General features: G+C 40.0%; 2 protein-coding genes across 3 annotated transcripts in view; one reads left to right on the top strand and one right to left on the bottom strand.

The window, feature by feature from the left end:
* Positions 1 to 11,584, top strand: part of TXNDC5 (thioredoxin domain containing 5) — a 36,258-nt gene extending 24,674 nt beyond the window's left edge. Inside the window, exons 7-10 of one of the 2 annotated variants that reach the window (XM_034762285.1) lie at positions 2,421 to 2,561; positions 4,661 to 4,746; positions 9,700 to 9,829; positions 10,387 to 11,584. In XM_034762285.1, the coding sequence (XP_034618176.1) occupies positions 2,421 to 2,561; positions 4,661 to 4,746; positions 9,700 to 9,829; positions 10,387 to 10,509 (480 nt within the window). In that variant the 3' untranslated portion in view covers positions 10,510 to 11,584. The remainder of the gene's footprint in view (positions 1 to 2,420; positions 2,562 to 4,660; positions 4,747 to 9,699; positions 9,830 to 10,386) is intronic. The other variant, XM_034762286.1, reaches the window with a different exon arrangement.
* BMP6 (bone morphogenetic protein 6) overlaps positions 10,387 to 19,933 on the bottom strand; it is a 145,948-nt gene continuing 136,401 nt past the window's right edge. The window contains 3 exon segments of the mRNA XM_034762284.1: positions 10,387 to 13,444; positions 13,532 to 13,642; positions 16,182 to 16,258. Of these exon segments, the coding sequence (XP_034618175.1) occupies positions 13,295 to 13,444; positions 13,532 to 13,642; positions 16,182 to 16,258 (338 nt within the window). The 3' untranslated portion in view covers positions 10,387 to 13,294.

Genomic DNA, 19,933 nt, shown 5'->3' with positions numbered 1-19,933 from the left:
GTAAGTAATATTTTCCTCCTAAGAGAATTGTCTCTGCAGATCTTCACATCTGGGAGATTTACCAGAAGTAACTCTAAAGGAGGACTAATTAAACAAGAATCACGGAACCGCTTTCAAGCATTGGAGTAAGATTCAAATGAGTGAGAATAGTGCTGCATATGAATAGAGCTGAAAGTGTTAGCTTTACAAATTAAGTCATGCTTATGTAGTCTATTAAATTAATCTGCCTTAGAGCTAGTGGAATGAGTTCTAAACTTGTTATTCAGGAAGACATCAACTCGATTGCAACAAGTCTAAACACACAGAATAGCTCATTTCCAAAGTCTTTTTAGTAATTCATTTCTAGATTATCAGAAAAGATGTGAACAGCCCTAGGTAACTTTCTAACAGATATCATTGCATCTAAATAGTTATCACTCTGTGTCAAGTTTACGCATCTATTTTCCCCAAGTAACTGGTATTAGGAAGAAAACTGGAAGGTTTGTGTTGCAGTACAAATTAGTCAACTATCACCTTAAGTAAAAAGTTTGGGGTAAGGATGTGAATCTTTGTGGAGCATAACCACCAGGGTGGTCATCAAAGCCTGTAACAGAATCTTCACATCTGCTCTGAACTTCTGGAGGGAGAACTACAGCTGGGAATGGTGATTTAAGCTGACTGCTGTCTCCACAGCCCTAACAGCAGAGACCAACACAGCAAAGGCTCTTAAACACAAGGGAACATTCTGACCCTCCAAAACAATTTCCAAGATGCATTATGTTGTTGTTCCAAGAGAGACTATTAGTGTCCTCAAATAATAGTAACAAAGAGTCCTGTGGCACCTGATAGACTAACAGATGTATTGGAGCTTAAGCTTTCGTGGGTGAATACCCACTTCGTCAGACGCAGCTTATGCTCCAATACATCTGTTAGTCTTTAAGGTGCCACAGGACTCTTTGTTGCTTTTCACAGATCCAGACTAACACGGCTACCCCTCTGATACTCAAATAATAGTGTATTTCATCAGCACCACCACACTTTGATAGACATTACAAAGAGCTATGGTCACTTCAGAGTAGGCTTTCCTGACAAGATGGGTCTATTTTTTGAACTACTTATCCATTAGTGAAGATAAAGTTGCTCCTATTCCCTTGGATCTTTCAGCTGCTTCCAAAACCAGAGGCTAAGAAGAAAAAAAATGAAAACTCTGCTGTTAAGCTTGGTAAAGATGAGTCTCCTTTTTAGCCACTGCCCTGGTGAATTACAGATCTCTGGCAAGGTCAAGTTGGCCTTTATCAACATCATGCTGTTCCCTCATGCTGAACTCCCCTCAGAATCAGAAAGATGTTTCTTTGGACAAGTATGACATCCAGAAATAAAACTTCCAACCATTTGACCCAGCAACTCCTGGAAAATTTTATAGTTGTCCAATGGGAAGGTCATAATACTGTTCAATAAGGGGGGGGAACTGCTTCAGTCAGTTGAGCATCGTTGTCGTCATCTTCCTCCTCATAATAGAAATTTGACATTGTGTCATCAGTACTGGAAAGAGGTAGATAAGGTCTCCAAGGGTGGTGGTGGAGAAAAAATGGGCAGAGCTCTGCCCTGCTGAAATGGATAAGAATGAGCAGGTACAGACTTCTCATGTGATCTTTGGTGTCCCTGGTTTAGACTGGGGATGTGGGAGGAGGCACAGAAGAGGCCACAGCTATTTGAACATGGACTATATGAATGGCAAAGATAGGTCTGCAGTGTCCACCAAAGGCATAGGAGATGACTAAAGAGGCGTGTCTTTTTCATTCTCAGACGGTATAGGAAAGTTTGTAAACAGTACTTTGAAAAGATATTCCAAATCTAAGGTACATCTCATAGCTCACACCTGAGGGGGCTGAAATTGACCCCAAAGACTTCTGGGACTTATTGGAATCTGAGATTCCAAAACTGAAGCCTTGTCAAAGGAAGTATTAGACTTAACCAACAGAACACAGTGACAACAGATCAAACTAAAGCATAGAGACTAAATCCAATAGTTTGCTGTATTTTTTCTTATACGCTGTTTACACACTGAAGATAATCTTTGTAACCCTGAGAGCTAGAAACATGGGCTAACTTCTTTTAGAAATGAGGAGCCAAGATTTTGAGTGCTCCTAATTCCATGTTTTACTCTAGTCAGCTACTTTTTAAAATCTTGAATCTTTCTTTTAAATGAAAGTTTAGGTTCTAAAGTACAAGGGAAGGATTCCATGGCAAATTCTGAATCCTTGGAGTAAACTTAGTGTATATGTTTACAGACCACAGAGCATTTTATTTTGAATATGCATATTACATGCTCTATTACAGATATTTACCATGTTTATCTTTAGATAAAATCTAAAACTTCAGAAAACTCTATTTGCTAAACAAACAATATGTATTTTCACAAATGATTTGATTAATTGTAGGCTGACCAGTATAAAGGAAAGAGGGATTTGGATTCATTAAAGGAATATGTCGATTCTCAGCTACAAAATGCCAAGAAAGCCCCAGATGCTGAGAAGCCATCTGAAGTTCCACAGCAGCCTGCAGAACCCACTCATGATGAGGTAAGTGGTACTGTGCTGTAAAATTGTATCAAAAATCTTTATACCAACAGCTCTACTGCCACTCCGTCATTTACCACAAAGTTTTTGATGGCTAAAATGATAGCTTAGTAACCTGTAAACAATAGCTTTGTAAACCTTGCCAAAAATGTTTGCATGCAAAACTTTTAATAAAGTTAGTATTTAATATTGTAGTTTAGCAGTTGCTGTTGAGAAACGTATAACCTTAAGCCTTTCTGATGCTTTTACTAACCTGATGCATTGGAAAACTCTGAAGAAAAAAATCTGTCCATATGTCATTATAGTCACAGTAAATTGTTTAGCTAGTTGCATGTATATCCATCTATTGATAGATTTTAAAAAATGAACTTCATTTTTTTGTCTACTAAATTGCACCTTGTGTGTCTTTCACATAGTCAGAATCCTTGTGACATCACATTTGGTTGCTGTGGAGATGATTGTCACAAACAGGATTCTGACCTGAAATAGGAAAGAGACAGAAAGAATAGGTGAGCATCTGAAAAACGAAGTTACTGTATTAATAAGGAAAGGAAGGATGGAGGGGAAAAATCCCACAGAAGGTGGGGGAAGAGCAAGAATTGCGGAGGGAAACATGAATGTGATAGTGTGGCAGATTATGGCAGTAAAAGTTTTGAGTTTGGAATGACTGCATTAATTGTGTGTTGGAGCTACAGGGAGTCATGCAGATTGCCAAGCAAATGGTAATAAAAATCCATTAGTACTGTACGTGGTCATACTCCATCACTTTAGGTTTTTATCTTTTTTTTAAAAAAAAACAACAACCACACACTTCTGCTTTTCATCTTTGGTTTTTATTGCAACTAATGTGTAAATATCATTGAGAAATTGTAACATCCACAAGTACAGCCTAAGTTGGATTTATATAATATTTGTGGTTTGCGAAATAAGTGTTTGTTATGCCCACAAAATGTGGGATGGTAGTGAACATATAAAATTATAATATATGTGGGAGATTATTTGTTCCTCCGGTAATTTATAGGTCAAAGTTTAATATCTAATTTTCAGATAAAATCAAGCTTAATAAAATAATTACATGTAGTTTCATGACCTAACAATATTTTTGTAAATGTTGTTAACCAACATCTTTAATACTGTAATGTTGAATTTCAATGTTTTATCTAAGATAAGGCTTTAGTGAATTGACTTTTTAGATTTGACTGTTTTAATATAAAAATGAGAGATAGAAGTTTTTTAATTAAACTTATTGATGTCTTTTCCTCTTTGATTTTTGTTCTCTTAAAGTAAAAGTTCCTTTTTTATTGGGGTAAGAAGTAGTATTGCAAGTTCCCTCTTTCATCTATTCCCAGTTGTAACCTGAGGCTTTTATAGAAAGTAGATTTGGTCAGTCATCACAGACTTATCATTTGAAGCTCGCCCTCTCCCGCACACAATTTTTAGAGCAGAGGTTTAATCCTTATTTGGTAGACTGAACTCAGTTTTATGTCAATTCAAACGACTAGACTACACATAAGCAAAATGCTGTCTTTTTTTTTAACCACTCTCCTCTCACCATTCAGCTACCACTTACTAAAAAGCGTGTATGAAATCCATACTTGGTGAGGGTTTGCATTTTACACTTGACATGCAAATGTTTGTTTCTAGTGACAAGTCTGTTTACATCACATAAAGTAACAACACAGTAGGAGAGCTTTTAAAGATATCAGAATAGCCTAGACAGCTCACTTAATTCACACATTGGTATTTTTTTAACCCTTCAGATTGTTAGCTCAGTGATTCCATAGGAAATTGCATGACAGCATATGAAAATGAAGTTGAAGGTTCATTAGCTGCTAGACACTTAGCCTTTCAGATACTACAAAGTTATATATTTGGGTACACTGCATTTTCCAAAAAATGGGTGAAAATGACCTTGAAATATTTTAATTTCTTTGCATATAAGGGAAAGATGTCATTTGGGGGTTAGCAGTGTCATACACTGCTAATCTTATTGAATAGATATCATGGTAGTGACAGCAACAGGTTTGTGAGTTTCTCTTTAACATATTTCAGGAATTCAAAGGACTGATTTCTTATACAGTTTTGAATTATGTTTCTCTTAACAGGCTACAGTCCTGTCTCTCTCTGAAAAAGACTTTGACCAAACCATTGCTAAAGGAGTTACCTTTATTAAATTCTATGCTCCATGGTAAGTAGTTTTTGTATAAATTGTCCTGAATTATTGGTATTTAGCTTTTTTTTCATTATTTGGTGTGGGTTTTGTGCTCCTATATCATTTTTATTTAGATATATAAAATGCATTAAATCTTAACTTGTATACAAAGCTTGAATGATTAAATATTTATAAACAAGCAGAGTGGCAACAAAATTCTTCCATCTATTGTCCCCCCGAGAAAGACTGGCAAACCCCACCGTGCTGCATACCCAGAATTAAATCCAGGCTCTGGCAGACATGAGGGGAAAGGAGGGAAGTGACATTTCCTTTGAAGACTCACCACCTAAGAATGCCTTGACTTGGTTTAAACTGGCTGTTGCTTGAGCACCCATGGTGATCTCAGTTTTCTTGGAATCACACCAGGATAGAGGTGCTCTCTGCATCAGAGCAGGGCCCAAACAGTTTAGGACTTCTGAGGTTAGAAACTTCACCTGGAAATCAGTTGGGAGTCAGTGCAGATCATGGAGCACAGGTATAATGTGCTGCTATTGGAGTCCTATTTAATATCTTGTAACCAGAGTGCAGAGCTAGCTGCAATTTCCAGGTGATCTTAAGGTGAAGTTGCATGTAATGCATGTTAGTTACAGTAACTCACCCTTGATGTGACCAGCATGGATGACCGTGGAAAGGCTGCATTAGGGTTGCCAGGTGTCCAGTTTTTGACTGGAATGCCAGGTCGAAAAGGGACCCTGGCGGCTCCAGTCAGCACCACCGACTGGGGCATTAGAAAGGCTAAGGCAGGCTAATCCCTACCTGTCCTGGGGCACCGCACTGCGCCATGAAAGCGTCCAGCAGGTCCAGCTCTTAGGCGGGAGCGTGTCATGGGGCTCCGTGCCCTGCCCTGAGCACTGACTTCGCATTCCCATTGGCCAGGAACCACAGCCAGTGGGAGCTGGGGGGGCGGTGTCTGCAGGCAAGAGCAGTGTGCGGAGCCTCCTGGGCCTCCCCGGCCTAGGACCCCAACCTACTGGCCGTTTCCGGGGCGCAGTGCGGAGTCAGGACAGACAGGGAGCCTGCCTTAGCCCTGCTGACCGGAGCTGCCTAAAGAGTGCCTGCTTCCCAATCCCCTCCGCTCCAGCCATGAGCCCCTCCCCCCCCCCCCAAACTCGGAGCCTCCTCCTGCACCCCAGCCCAGAACCTGTACCCCAACCCACAGCCCCCTCCTGCACTCCAAATCCCTTGGCCCCAGCCTGGAGCCCCCTCCTGCACCCCAAACCCCCCACCCCAGAGCCCTCACCCCCTCCCACATCTCAACCTGCAGCCACCTCCTGCACTCCAAATCCCTCAGGCCCACCCCCGCAGCCTGGAGCCTGCTCCTGCACCCCTCATCCCCAGCCCCACACCAGAGCCTGCACCCCCCACACACCCCAACCCTCAGCCCTCTACTGCATTCTGAATCCTTCAGCCCCACCCCCCAAACTGGAGCCCTCATTTCTGGCCCCACCCTGGAGACCCGCACCCCCAGTTAGAGCCCACCCTCTCCTGCACCCCAACCCCCAGCCCAGTGAAAGTGAGTGAGGGTGGGGGAGAGCGAGCCACTGAGGGAGGGGGAATGTAGTGAGTGGGGGCGGGGCCTTGGGGAAGGGGGTGGGACCTAGCGTGTTCAGTTTTGTACGATTAGAAAGTTGGCAACTCTAGTCTGCATGCAGTGGAAAAATTCCCAAATGATTAATTGATATTTGGTATCTGCTTGTTACTGGAATGCCCAGCACAGCTGGTTCATGCAACAAGCCCCCAGTGTTGCAAATCTGTGTAACAAACATATCACTCCTCCCCACATCTGACAGGAGTGACAATTTCATTACTTTCTTCCACAAACCTACAAACTTCAGTCATATCTAGAGTGAACCTCAAGCAGCTAGCTCTCCTTCCTGCCCCCATCTGTTAGTGGGCTCCACCTCACTGGCGCTGTGTTGGAAAAGATGGAAAAAGCTGAATGTCATTGTGTGTAGAAGACAATGTAGTTCAAATTTCCTCACACATCCTCCTATTAACCCCCAAGATGCATTGAACAGGAAGGGGTGATGGAATAAAAAACTATTATACTTGTTGTATTGAAGTTCTAGTAGTTCAGAGCAGTAAGTTAGCCATATGTAGTGCAGCAGTACTAGGCAAATGCAACTAACAATTTAATATGCTCAGCAATCTCAGATTTTACTGTGGTTTATTTTGAGATGAGGAAATACCTTTTGAAAATGGTAAGAATAGCATCATGGAATTTTTAATTTGTACCTAGCAGAGTGAGTGATCACGCCTCTCAGCATGGCACTATTCCCTATTTTTACACTGCAGTTTCAGCACTGGCTGTGAGCTCAAGTCATGGTGTGGGATCCATAATCTACTGACCCTGATGTGTGAGAGCTACTCCTGAGCCAGGCTGAGAGTGACGGGGTGCTTCTGCTAGAGGGCCACTAGTGTTACCCTATTATGCATGAGAGTTACTCTGGGGGAAGAAGAGAAACACAGTAAATTAAATTGTAAAATCAGAGTAGAACTGCTAGAAGACTTGTCATGGCTTTTTCTTACCCAAAAGATCAGCTTCTTATGCCTGTTCAGTATTAATATAGATATTTGTATACTAAAAAACAGTGCTTGCCTTTGCTGTGTTGCCTTCTGCGCTCATTCCCAGCATACTCTGTTGCTACTTTCTTGTATCTTGTCTGAAACCAGATTGTAAGCTCACGGGGCAGTACAGTAATTTTTATACAGTGGTGATTCTTGGCATACTTTGGGTTCTGTAAAATAACTTTCTGACTTCAGTGTCAAAAATTAACTGCTTTTTTACTCATCACTGTAAACTCAATGCAGCTAAGAGGAAATGAGGTGAATTCTATTTAATATATATCATAAGTGGAACTGTCTACTGTTCGGCTTATACCTGTGCAGCGCCACTGAAAGCAGATGAGGTTGCACAGGACCAGATTTTGCCTACACAACCTTTTACGGGCTACGATGCACAAGGAGGAAAGAATCTGGCTTGATGATTCAGAACCCAGATGTAGTTTGCAGGGTTGGGAATTAGTTTTCTGAGCTCAATATAAAGAGAATTGAGACACAAAAGTGGAATCCCAATAAGCCCTTTTTAGTTACTTTTCAGAGTAAAACTGCACTTTAAATACCTTCCCCTCATCTCACTGGATTCTAAAAAGGGCACTGGTGCATGGGGCAAACTCCAGAAGAATGCCAGATGGCAGTTGAGGAAGGGTATATTAAACATACACTACAAAGAATCAACCTATTAGCTGCTGCCAGAGGATAGATTGGTTATCACAAAGTTGTAGTTTAGGAAACTGTTTGCTACATTCATGTAGTTGGTATCCTATTCTTAGCTCAAAAATCATGTCTGTGTATACAATTGTAGTTCATTGTATATAAATGACCTTTTTCCTTTCCAAGTAGATTAATTTGTGTTTGGCTAAGCAAATACTATTAGGTTGAGATCTACTTTTGCCCTTCAGTTTATTTTAGGTAAATATTAACATTAAGCTGCACGGTAGGTATGAGACCATCTTGTCTTAATTGTTTTTGTGCATGGTCAGTAATGCTTTTACATTCAGTGTATATTAACAGAAGAGTTCAAATATATACTTGTTTTCTGAATTATAGAATTAAAACTCTAGCAGAGACTTATCACCATCTTTGTCGATGCCTGAATCAAACCTTAAGATACTCATGGGCTTCTGTAACCACCAACCTAAGGTGCAACTGAGGCAGAACAAAATGATTAATGCATATGTCTTTAAATTCTAAAGTGCTTTTTTTAGGGATTTGTTTCTTGGAGGCACTATAGAATTCAAGTTCAAAATTTGAACAAAATACTATAATAATCTGGTGGTGGCTATTCTTTTTTTACTTTTAAAATAAAATCTAAGGTAAAGATTTTTTATATAAAACCTACATCTAGAGGCCCACATTCTACTGTTATGATAGTGCAAATTAAGTCTCACTTGAATGGAGTTACTCTAAATATACAACTGTGTAATGCAGATCAGAATCTGGTCAGTATGTTACGTTTGTCTGTAGAAAGCAAAAATCACAGGCAAACAAACTGCTTATTTCCTGATTTAGCCAATACTTACAGTGGAAGTGGTAAAAACGATAACCGAAGCAACTGCTATGTGACTTGCCTGAGGATGGTATGGGAGAAGAGAATCAATTTTGCAAAGAGGACAAAGCTAATGGGTGAAGGATTGTTTTTAGTTTTCAGGAAGGTTAAATTTAAGATGGAAAATACATTAAGCTACTTGAGTCCCCTTTATTGCAGAGTTTAGGGTTTGAGAAACATTATGCATTTTTCATTAGCATTAATATAGGAACTTCAATTTTATAGTGCCAGAGGCTACATTATTAAAAGGGGGGTGGGGTTGGGATAAAAACTTTTGCCAGGAAAAGAGAAGTCTCATTTATGTCATAAATTTTGTACAATATGACTTAACAGACACACCCCTTGAGACGTGACTAATCAATCCATGTCTTGGGTTAGCTTTGATGGGAGAAGGGGAAGTGACATGGTGGAGAGAATTAATGTACTGTACATGCCTAGTAGCTTATTTAAAACTTTAGAAGTGTAACCTTTTAAACAATGTAACAGTTTGTGGCTTGATATAAGCAACTTTATTTAAATATATTCTGTGATCTTTTTCATGATTGCTTTTACAAGCTTCTGGTGGGTGAGAGATGTTCATATGCTATTTCACATAATACTGTACCAGAAGAGACTACATAAAAGCCAGAAACTATTTTAACCTTCAAATCATCTAGCTTATTTCAAATACACCAGTGATCCACCTTGTCCACTTACATAATTGTCATTTTGGCCCATATGATTAAGAAGGTAGGAGAGAGCACATTGTATGGATATCGTGATAAAGCAGCTGGGGCCTACACTGGAAGATGTCTGCTGAAGACATGTCTGTCTGTTTCTAGGTGTGGTCACTGTAAGAACTTGGCTCCAACTTGGGAGAACCTCTCCAAAGAACAATTTCCAGGTTTGACAGATGTCAAAATAGCAAAAGTAGATTGCACCATCGAACGTAATGTCTGCAACAGATTTTCTGTAAGTGTGGATGGTTTAAAATGAATTGGATAATCTTAAATAATTTGTACCCCAGGTTGAAGTCTCCAGTAGTTGGCCCAAACGGCAGTTCACTGTAAATTTAGTGATCCTGTCACCGCACTCACGTCAGAAGTTACTCTTGTCGTGCAGGGGGGAAAGAGAGGGATGGTTGGTTACCTGATGGTTAGGAAAGTCCCTGTGCTAGTGAATATTTAAATATGTTATACAAAGTGGAAAAGCTTCAACAGGCAACAGAGAGAGCCCCACTGCAGTGGTTAGGGCACTCACTGGGAGATGAAGATAGCAGAGCAGGGATTTGAATGCCTTAGTATGCTCAATTCTTTTTTTTTTTAGGTACCCAACTCTCCCAAGCAATGTACAGGGAGCCTGGTGCCTAACACAGGGCTGTTCATTCCACTTGATGGCAGAGGGCCTAAAGTTAAGCACTGCTAAGCATACTGTTTGGGGTTTGGCCCCTAGTCTTTAGGGTGGCTGCTGGTGTTGCAAGGATGCTACTGAAGTGACATGGTTTTTGCTTTTTCCCCCCTCTCTTAAAGGTGAACGGTTATCCAACACTGTTGCTTTTCCGAGCAGGGGAGAAAGTCAGTGAACACAATGGAGCCAGAGATCTTGAAACGCTGCATAAGTTTGTTTTGCGTCAGGCAAGGGATGAATTGTAAAACACACATGGATACTTCTGCCCTGACTGTTCTTGTACACTAATGGGGAGAGTTAAATCAAGTTAATGTTATTGATTTTCAAAAGGTGGGGTTGGTTTTTTGTTGTTTTTGAAAACTGAATGTACTGACTTGTGGTATCTTCCTTGTGTGTGTGTGTGTTTTAAAGCCACACCGTACTGACTTTTTCATTGTTTGTCAAGGAAAACTGGTAACAAGTAGTTACTGTGCAAATTGAGTATTTTCAGCATCAGTATTACTACATTTCTACCTTCCCCTGTGGAGATATAAATGGTTTCCTTTGAGCCTAAAATAGATGAGGAAAATCAAGTTAAGGGACTGGGTAAACTATTTTTGTCTTCAGGTTGAATTTGGGTAAAGGCTTGCTACCAAAGTACAGCTTACAACGTGCTCACCATTACTAGAAAGGTACAAGCTACAGCTGTACTAATAAATGTTGCCTTTTCAACTGAAGCTAAAAACTCTGTCTTAATATAGCAGCTGGTCAAAAAATGGGAGGTTGAAAAAGAAAACACACCCCTTTGGAAGATACCAGGCTTGTTTCTTGTTAATATTTCTCTAGTCATGGGAGGCTGTAGCCATAATGAAAGTAATGGTACTTTTACTATGTGCCTGAATATTACTGATGCCATAGCAGATGGGGGATTTTATAACAGTTCAAACAGGACACTTCTCTTCAATGCTAGAGGAGAGGATGTTATCATAACAACCACTTAAAGAGGTAGACATCTCTTGGAAAATAATTAACACCTTTAGAAACAACTGGTTGCAAATAATTTTCTGTACCATATTTCTCTTGCCCCAGTTTACTGCTAGAACCACTCATCTGACTTAATCAGCAGGAGCAGATGAACTCATGATTTATTTAATAAGCAGACTGATACTTCAAAAGTGTTTCTTGTTCCTTAATATGCAAAACTCCTCTTCAGTACCACTGCTGTTCAGTTCTTGTTGCTACCTTTGAATGGGAGGACCATACACTTCGTTGCCTTGAATGATGACCTGATTGTGTGAGGTGTTCTAATACATTAAAGCCAAAGAATTTACAATGCAGACACCGTTAGTTTGCTAATGTAGTTGTATCTTTTCTTCTAAGGGGCTAAATTCTGCCCTCATTCATTGACATCTCTGGGAATTACATAAGTCAGCACTTTGCTCTAAGTCAAGTTGTTGTTTCGTGTCCATATGTAATAGTGAAAATTCTCTTTACATCAGTAACTTACTCTTTCAGGCAAGGACCACAGGTTCTGTTCAAACTAAAACTGGGTAAGCATGGAAAGTGTACAATGAGGGCTAAATATTGTATGGCAGATGTATTAGATAAACTGTATAGACGTCTGCCTTAAAGGAAGCCTTTATTAATGTTTTTTAAAACTCTTGTGAAGCACAATCTCATGAGTAGCCCAAGCTTTGGCTCATGAGTTTCTTGTATAAAATCAAAGTAGTACAATTGTTTACACTGAGACTTTCTAAATAAAAACTTTTTTTTAAAAAGCCCAGTCTTTCTATAAATGTTACAGCACAATGATGACAATTGCAATAAATTATAGCTTGTATTTACAAGAAGCTTTTTTAAATGCAAGAGTTAGAGGTAAGTGCATTTAATACAAGTTTAACATTGATCAGAAAATTCATTGTTACTATTAACATTGGGAATAAAACTAGTCTATTAGAAGCTATGGCTAAAATGTGAATATACCCTTTAAACCAACTTCTTAAATGCAATTTCCTTTTTGGCCAGATAGTTTTACATAAACTGCATCTTCACGAATGTGCCCACTCTCCAACACAGGAGCTGCTTCAAAATTTATGTATAAACTTACAGTTGTAGAACTGTCCTGATTGCAGCCTCCTCTGTGGTGGTACAGTTGAAAAGCAAAGAATGTTTGGAATAAAACAGAACAGGCTTAGTTGATGCATCGTGCAGGAGTTATAGAATCTAAACAAAGTGGGAAGCTGCACAAGAACAAATTTATAAATTCACTGCCTAGTTGGAACATTCATCTCAAAAAACCAGGCAGGGAGTGGCTTTGTCCTTATGTAACTAATACATGGTGCAGTTAAATATCTAGTCAAGTCTATGGTTCAGCATATGTGTTTGGAGAATGCAGAGGGTCAAAGGCTTGCTTTGGCACAACTGAAGTTGCTGTTTATCAGGTTGGCTTCTGGAAGAAACCACTCATACTGATGTAGCAACTATTCTTTAAATAGAAGGCACTTCCTAACGTTGGGGTTGTCCAACGTAAAATGCATGATGGTAAGGTATTAAAAGCATAATTTCTATATTTTACTACTACAGCTTTGCCTTTTGTCTGCAGGAGACACTTTTTCAAGGCTTATATGTAGCAGATGCTGGTTTGGTAAAACTGAAGTGCAGACTGACCAACTGACGAGGTCAAGCTCCTGTTTTAAGTTTCTGCTACTCTCAGGGGAGTTTAATACCATACAGGGAATGATCGAAGCTAACAAAATTTGTAGGGACTGATTTCATTTTTGCGAGCCTTGCAGTTCATGTTTTTGCAGATCAGAAAGGCTGCCATGCTGTAGATCAGTTTGTAATGGGAACAGGTGCTGGATTTAAAAAGGAACAAAGTGAGTACACATCAATGAAGAAGTACCCTGCTACTTCCTCTCATAAGGCGCACACATTGTGTTTTAGAAGTCTGTTTCATCTCAAGAGCATTTGTTGACTTTCTCCAAGGTCAGGTAGGTGTAATCTAGAAGTTCATGTTAGAATTGCACAGTAGGTCTGGCTGAAGAATGTGCATCAGTGACATCCACACGCTCTTACTACCATATTCCTATATTTTTTCAAAATGACATTGGAGTTATCATCAAAGTAAAGAACTGATATGGCATTTAGTTTGGTAGGTGCACAACAGGGTTTGGGAACGTATTCAGGATTCATAAGATGAACCTGTTTCAAAAAAGAAAACAATTTGATTGTACCAACTAATCTGATCTCCAGCTTCACTTGTAGTTTAGCACAAGTCTATATACTCACCAAAGTTTGTACAATGGCATGATTGGTGGCATTCATGTGTGCATTGAGTGGGAAAGAACATTCTCCATCACAGTAGTTTGCTGCATAGCCTTTTGGTGCAATTATCCAATCCTTTGTTAGGAAATAAACAGAAAATATTTCAGTGGAATTAAAGTTGCTTGTTCGATTTTTGTAACAGATGGCATATAGAGGTAACAGTACGCAATTAAGCCTGATTAAAACTTGTGTCAACTGTTAATGGAAAATTGGGGTTTTGTCAAAATTGTCAAAGTGTCACCTTTGCATAGAAAACATTATTTTGATCAAAAAATGGCACCACACTGCCTTATACTTCCACTCTTGGGGTTGGGCTCTCTAGCTGGAATTGCATCGCCCATGATATACAACAGCCAGGGACTCTTATGCTGCACGCCCTGTACTCACCAAAAGGGGGTGAAAATGTATCCTGGGAAATTTAGTCCAGCCAGAGAACATCCATAGAGAATGGGAGCATAGGGCACCCATCAGCCACTGCAGTGCCATTTTTAATTTGAAGTATTTCAGCTTTTGGCTTCAAAGTTAATTTTTCCATAGAAAACTTCCCACAAGAGTCTTAGTTTTCATTGAAGCTCTGCACACATAAAGTTCTGACCACTGCTGTATAATCTGATACTCAAGAGAAGGTAATAAATGTGGCATTTTGAAATGGTAGCATATAATCTGAGTGCTGTAGAAACAAAACTTATTTTTCTCACCCTTGAAGAAACATGATTAAAATACAGAACTACTGCTTCCTACCTGTACCCCATTTGCTTAAGATATTAACATTGTATAGTAAGTACACACACCAGTTCTATCTTTTGCTCAACATTCAGGAATGCTGCGTTTAAAATGAACCTCATCACCTGTCACCAAATTTAAATGCACATAGTATCACTTTCCTGATACATATTTAAATTCAACTTGTTTCTCCAGCAACCAGCTATTCCAAATCAATATCTACTTTAGTTTGAAGAGACAGTAATACTTACCTAAAAGGACAGTTACTGCTACTGTGGAAGCTACCTGTTATAAATTTGACTGTTGGGTGCTGATTTGCCAAACATACAATTTGCATTAAACCTTGGGCTCAAGGTTTTAGAATAAAAATAGTAATGACGTACTTAAGAAGTTACTTGTAGATGTTAACCACTGGCACATGCTTGATCAAGGTATATAGCCTTAACTCTCATCGTGTGAAGAAACCAAAAGCTTTCTTTATGAAAAACAAGCATCTAGCCCTCATGTGTGTGAAGAGAAACTTAAAAACCATGACCCAAGTATAACAGGTGCAGTGGGAGAAGCAGTAGCCTCCATGACCCAGTGAAGAAGCTACCTGACCTACCTCCTCCCCCCCCCCCCCCCCCCGTAACTCTGAGTACTCAATCTGCTGGGAGGAGGAGGAGCTTGAAAGCCCTGCTGCACGCACACAGTTCATCTGCCTTCTCTTGCTGCCCTAGGGTCTGCTCCTTCAGCTTCACAGATCAGATTTAAGGGGAAAGGAATGGTACTTGTGCCACCCACCCATAATGCTTAATTTACAATGTCACACTTGGTAACGGTATTCTTCATATTATAGTCCCCCTCCTCAGCTGGTTTTGAGCAGCAGTGAAAGTTAATATTGACCTTTAAAACATCATAGGGTCTGGGTTAACATGACAGTGAGATGAGTTTGGGCAGTTCACACCTCCCAGAGCTACTGTTTCAGGGTGGCTGCAGACTCAGTGTATTGGTTACATGCAGGTCATATGCTGACGGTTTTCTGATAACTTTACTTTTAAAGATAAAGGGGGACTCTGAACAGGATGGCAGCCTCCAAAAGTAGTTCTGGGTTGTGATCCATTCCAATTTAAGCCTTGACTACACCTTAGTACATTGTCCAGCTTCCAGGGTGATGCAGGGCCAGTTGTGGAACTATGCTGGAATTGTGTGCAAGCTACATGATACCCCTTCTATGCTCCCAGGATGAGTACACTTGTGTGTAGGGGTAGGAAGGTTTGAACTGAATTATAGTCTCAAAGATTTTAGCTACCACCAACTAGCCCTTGATTTACATTAATTCTTTACTTCTGTTACAAAAGTGCTCCAAAATTTCAAACAGATGAGAAGAAAAATCTGTGAAAAAAATTTCTTTGAAAGGGTTCCAGTTTGACATTTTGTGATCAGTGTGAACAGCACTGATCACAAAAAACTTACATTGGTTTAAAACAACAATTTTAGATAAATCAATCTAGTTAAACCAGTGCAAATCTACTATGTGAACACACTTTATATACAGTTTAAACCAGACTGGTAGTTGCACTAGTTTAACTAAAATCAGTTTTTCTATGTGCATACTGGGTCTCAGACTAGATCTACAAGCCTAATTACTATCCTGCTGTCCAGCAATAGGATGGCTGCATAATACAATACCATGTGAAATATTAAATATCTTAAGATTCCCAAAGGAAGTTTGGAGGTCTATCTAATCTGAAAGCTATCAATATTTGATCTCCCCAATGACTAGTTTTAATGTGGTGGCACAAGGATCATTTTAAAATGTGCTAGTAGTGTCTACTGGAATTACTATAACATTGTTTAGATAATATTTCATAATAAATGTCTAACTTACTCAGAGAGGAACATCACATACCTGCCATCCCAAATCTTGGAAGCTAACGAAAAGTTCATGCTTTCGGCAAGCTGTTTTTAGGTCACTGCTGTTGTAATCTGTTAGGAGAGAGAAAACAACCCACTTAGAAGGTAAAATTTTGGCAATCATAGCATCATTCTAAGATGCCGCTGGATACATTTTTCCTTGCACTAAGTGCCGAACTGTGAGAGGTGATGAATACCCTCAACAAATGAAGAGACGAAATTACAGAATTGGATTGGGCTTTTCAAACGAGTCAGGCACCTAACTCCTTTAGGCTCAATTGAAAATTTCAGCTGTGGTGCCAAATTCTCTTGTCCCTGTGAAATACTTTCATAAGTATCTGTTTCCACTAGTAAACAGCACTTGGTAAGCACCTGTTTTGTGCTACCTTCTTGTTAGAGCCTCTAGTTAGTGGATATGTTTATGCACTTTATAGCATATTTCAAAAAATATTCAAGATCCCACAGTAATTGCATCCATTATGATTTTTATAAGTGTCAATCACAACTTCAAATATATCCATATTTGCTTTGCATATCCAGGATTGCTAAGCCATGAGACAGCAGTTCTCTGTCCTTAAACAGATACACTACGGCTAGCAGCAGAGACAAGTTTTCCCCCTCCTTACTGTGTATCTAAACCCAGACTTGATAGAGAGTGCCTCTTCGGCTGAAATAGTAATTTAGTCCCCATCTCACCTTTGGTCTGAAAATTACTATCCCAGCTATGGGATTCAGCCTACTCGCCAAACCTCACAATGCTCTTGTTAGGTGTCATCTAGGCTGTAAATGACATGGTATTTAAAGAACTTAATATTAAGTTGTTCTAATTGCTAACAAATTGCAGCTGCAGAGTGGCAGACACTGATCTTAGTGGCAGAAGCTGTAGTAACACAATTTTGGCTACTTAGAGGAGGCTTGAAATGATTCTACAAAATGCAGGTTTTGATTTCCAGTGGAGTTTCACCATGTATATTTAGTAAGAAGTGCTTTTCAGCATGTGAGTGCCTGGAACTGCCGCTCAAAAGAAAATGGAGGAGTCAAGCACTGACAGAGAGGCCTTTCTCTTCCAGCTTGCCAGCACAGATCCAGCCTGGGCTGGAAGCAACTGAAAGTAACCACCACACAAACCAACGTCACAACTAGAAATCTCAGCAATGACAAAAACCAGAATGGGCCATGGAAACAGACCTAACTTTTCCATGTAGGATTGGGACACTTTATGCTGCCCCAGTTACCTGGAGAGACAGAGCAGTTCAGGTTCCAGCCCTGCCCAGGCAGCAACATGGCTAACTCGTGCATTTATTTTTTAATGAAAACAACGGAATACTGAGCTGCTCCTGCTTTCTCCTATGGCTAATGCAGCTTGTTTCAGGGGACAGATAAGGATAAAATAATGCAGTACTATTTTAATCCTCTTCTAACAGTCGCACCTAGAGGCCCCAGCACAACAGCCCTGGCTAGCCCTGGAGCTAGCACTGTACAAAAAACACAGTAAAAAGACTGTCTGCCGTGTCTCTTATAAGCTCTTCGGGACAGCAACTAAGGACGGGCAGAGAAAATAGCACTATTTCCCCCATTTTACAAATGAGAAACTGAGGCAAAAAGAAACTAGAGGTAAAATTTTCAAAAGTTACTTAAGGCACTTAAATCCTATTAGCTTTCAATAAGTAAGACTTCGACTCCTAACTGTTTAAGTCATATTTGACAGTGAGACTTACAGAAATATCTTCAAAAGCGCCTAAGGGACGTGCCCAAGGTCACATATTCAAACTGTGGCAGACCCAGGATTTGAAACAGGGCTTCTGAATACCAGTCCACTAACACTGCCTGAAAGGCCAATGCAGCTTTCCATGCACAGCAGCTGGGATAGAAAAATATTTTTAGTTACTGTTTCCTTGGCTCTGAAGAAGTTTTAAAAACTACAAGTGCAAATATTTATTCAAAAGAAAAACTAGAATACTAAGGCACATCCTAGTGACATTAAGGCAACATAGCGTTACAGCTGGGTCCTGTTAATGCTAAGGTCTCAAAAACCCTACACCTCAAAACAAACCTAGCCTCCAAACCACCTAGAGTTGTTTTTAGATGCAGTTTGGGTTTTAACTTCAAGGATTACATTTCAGACATTCAGTAGCTTCACTTCACTCAAAAATTTAATCAAGTTAGCAGAGTTCACTAACTGGCTTCTGTAGCATAAACATACTCTATTTCAGCAACACTTTATAGTGAAGACTGAGGTGGTGTTTCTATACAAGTCTCCTCTTTTCAGATCAGACAGACTCAGTAGAAATAATCCATTTATGATAGAAATAAAAACAACCCAGGAAACTACAGACCAGGTAGTTTAACTTCTGTGCCAGGGAAGATAATGGAGCAAGTAATTAAGGAAACCATCTGCAAACACTTGGAAGGTGGTAAGGTGATAGGGAATAGCCAGCATGGATTTGTAAAGAACAAATCGTGTCAAACCAATCTGATAGCTTTCTTAGATAGGATAACGAGTCTTGTGGATAAGGGAGAAGCTGTGGATGTGGTACACCTAGACTTTAGTAAGGCATTTGATACGGTCTCGCATGATATTCTTATCGATAAACTAGGCAAATACAATTTAGATGGGGCTACTATAAGGTGGGTGCATAACTGGCTGGATAACCGTACTCAGAGAGTTGTTATTAATGGTTCCCAATCCTGCTGGAAAGGCATAACAAGTGGGGTTCCGCAGGGGTCTGTCTTGGAACCGGCTCTGTTCAATATCTTCATTAACGACTTAGATATTGGCATAGAAAGTATGCTTATTAAGTTTGCAGATGATACCAAACTGGGAGGGATTGCAACTGCTTTGGAGGACAGGGTCATAATTCAAAATGATCTGGACAAATTGGAGAAATGGTCTGAGGTAAACAGGATGAAGTTTAACAAAGACAAATGCAAAGTGCTCCACTTAGGAAGGAAAAATCAGTTTCACACATACAGAATGGGAAAGACTGTCTAGGAAGGAGTACTGCAGAAAGGGACCTAGGGGTTATAGTGGACCACAAGCTGAATATGAGTCAACAATGTGATGCTGTTGCAAAAAAAGCAAACATGATTCTGGGATGTATTAACAGGTGTGTTGTGAGCAAGACACGAAAAGTCATTCTTCCGCTCTACTCTGCGCTGGTTACGCCTCAACTGGAGTATTGTGTCCAGTTCTGGGCACCGCGTTTCAAGAAAGATGTGGAGAGGGTCCAGAGAAGAGCAACAAGAATGATTAAAGGTCTTGAGAACATGACCTATGAAGGAAGGCTGAAAGAATTGGGTTTGTTTAGTTTGGAAAAGAGAAGACTGAGAGGGGACATGATAGCAGTTTTCAGCTATCTAAAAGGGTGTCATAAGGAGAAGGGAGCAAACTTGTTCACCTTAGCCTCTAAGGATAGAACAAGAAGCAATGGGCTTAAACTGCAGCAAGGGAGGTTTAGGTTGGACATTAGGAAAAAGTTCCTAACTGTCAGGGTGGTTAAACACTGGAATAAATTGCCTAGGGAGGTTGTGGAATCTCCATCTCTGGAGATATTTAAGAGTAGGTTAGATAAATGTCTATCAGGGATGGTCTAGACAGTATTTGGTCCTGCCATGAGGGCAGGGGACTGGACTCGATGACCGCTCGAGGTCCCTTCCAGTCCTAGAATCTATGTAAACTATGCAAGTCTTCAGAGAGCAAACACCTAGCCACAAAATGATTTTGAGTTAACATATTATAGAGGGGGG

The sequence above is a fragment of the Trachemys scripta genome, chromosome 2, assembly GCF_013100865.1.
Source record: "Trachemys scripta elegans isolate TJP31775 chromosome 2, CAS_Tse_1.0, whole genome shotgun sequence".
NCBI classification, from domain to species: domain Eukaryota; kingdom Metazoa; phylum Chordata; order Testudines; family Emydidae; genus Trachemys; species Trachemys scripta.
The sequence above is the reverse complement of the archived record's forward strand: the minus strand, read 5'-3'. Positions and strand labels throughout refer to the sequence as shown.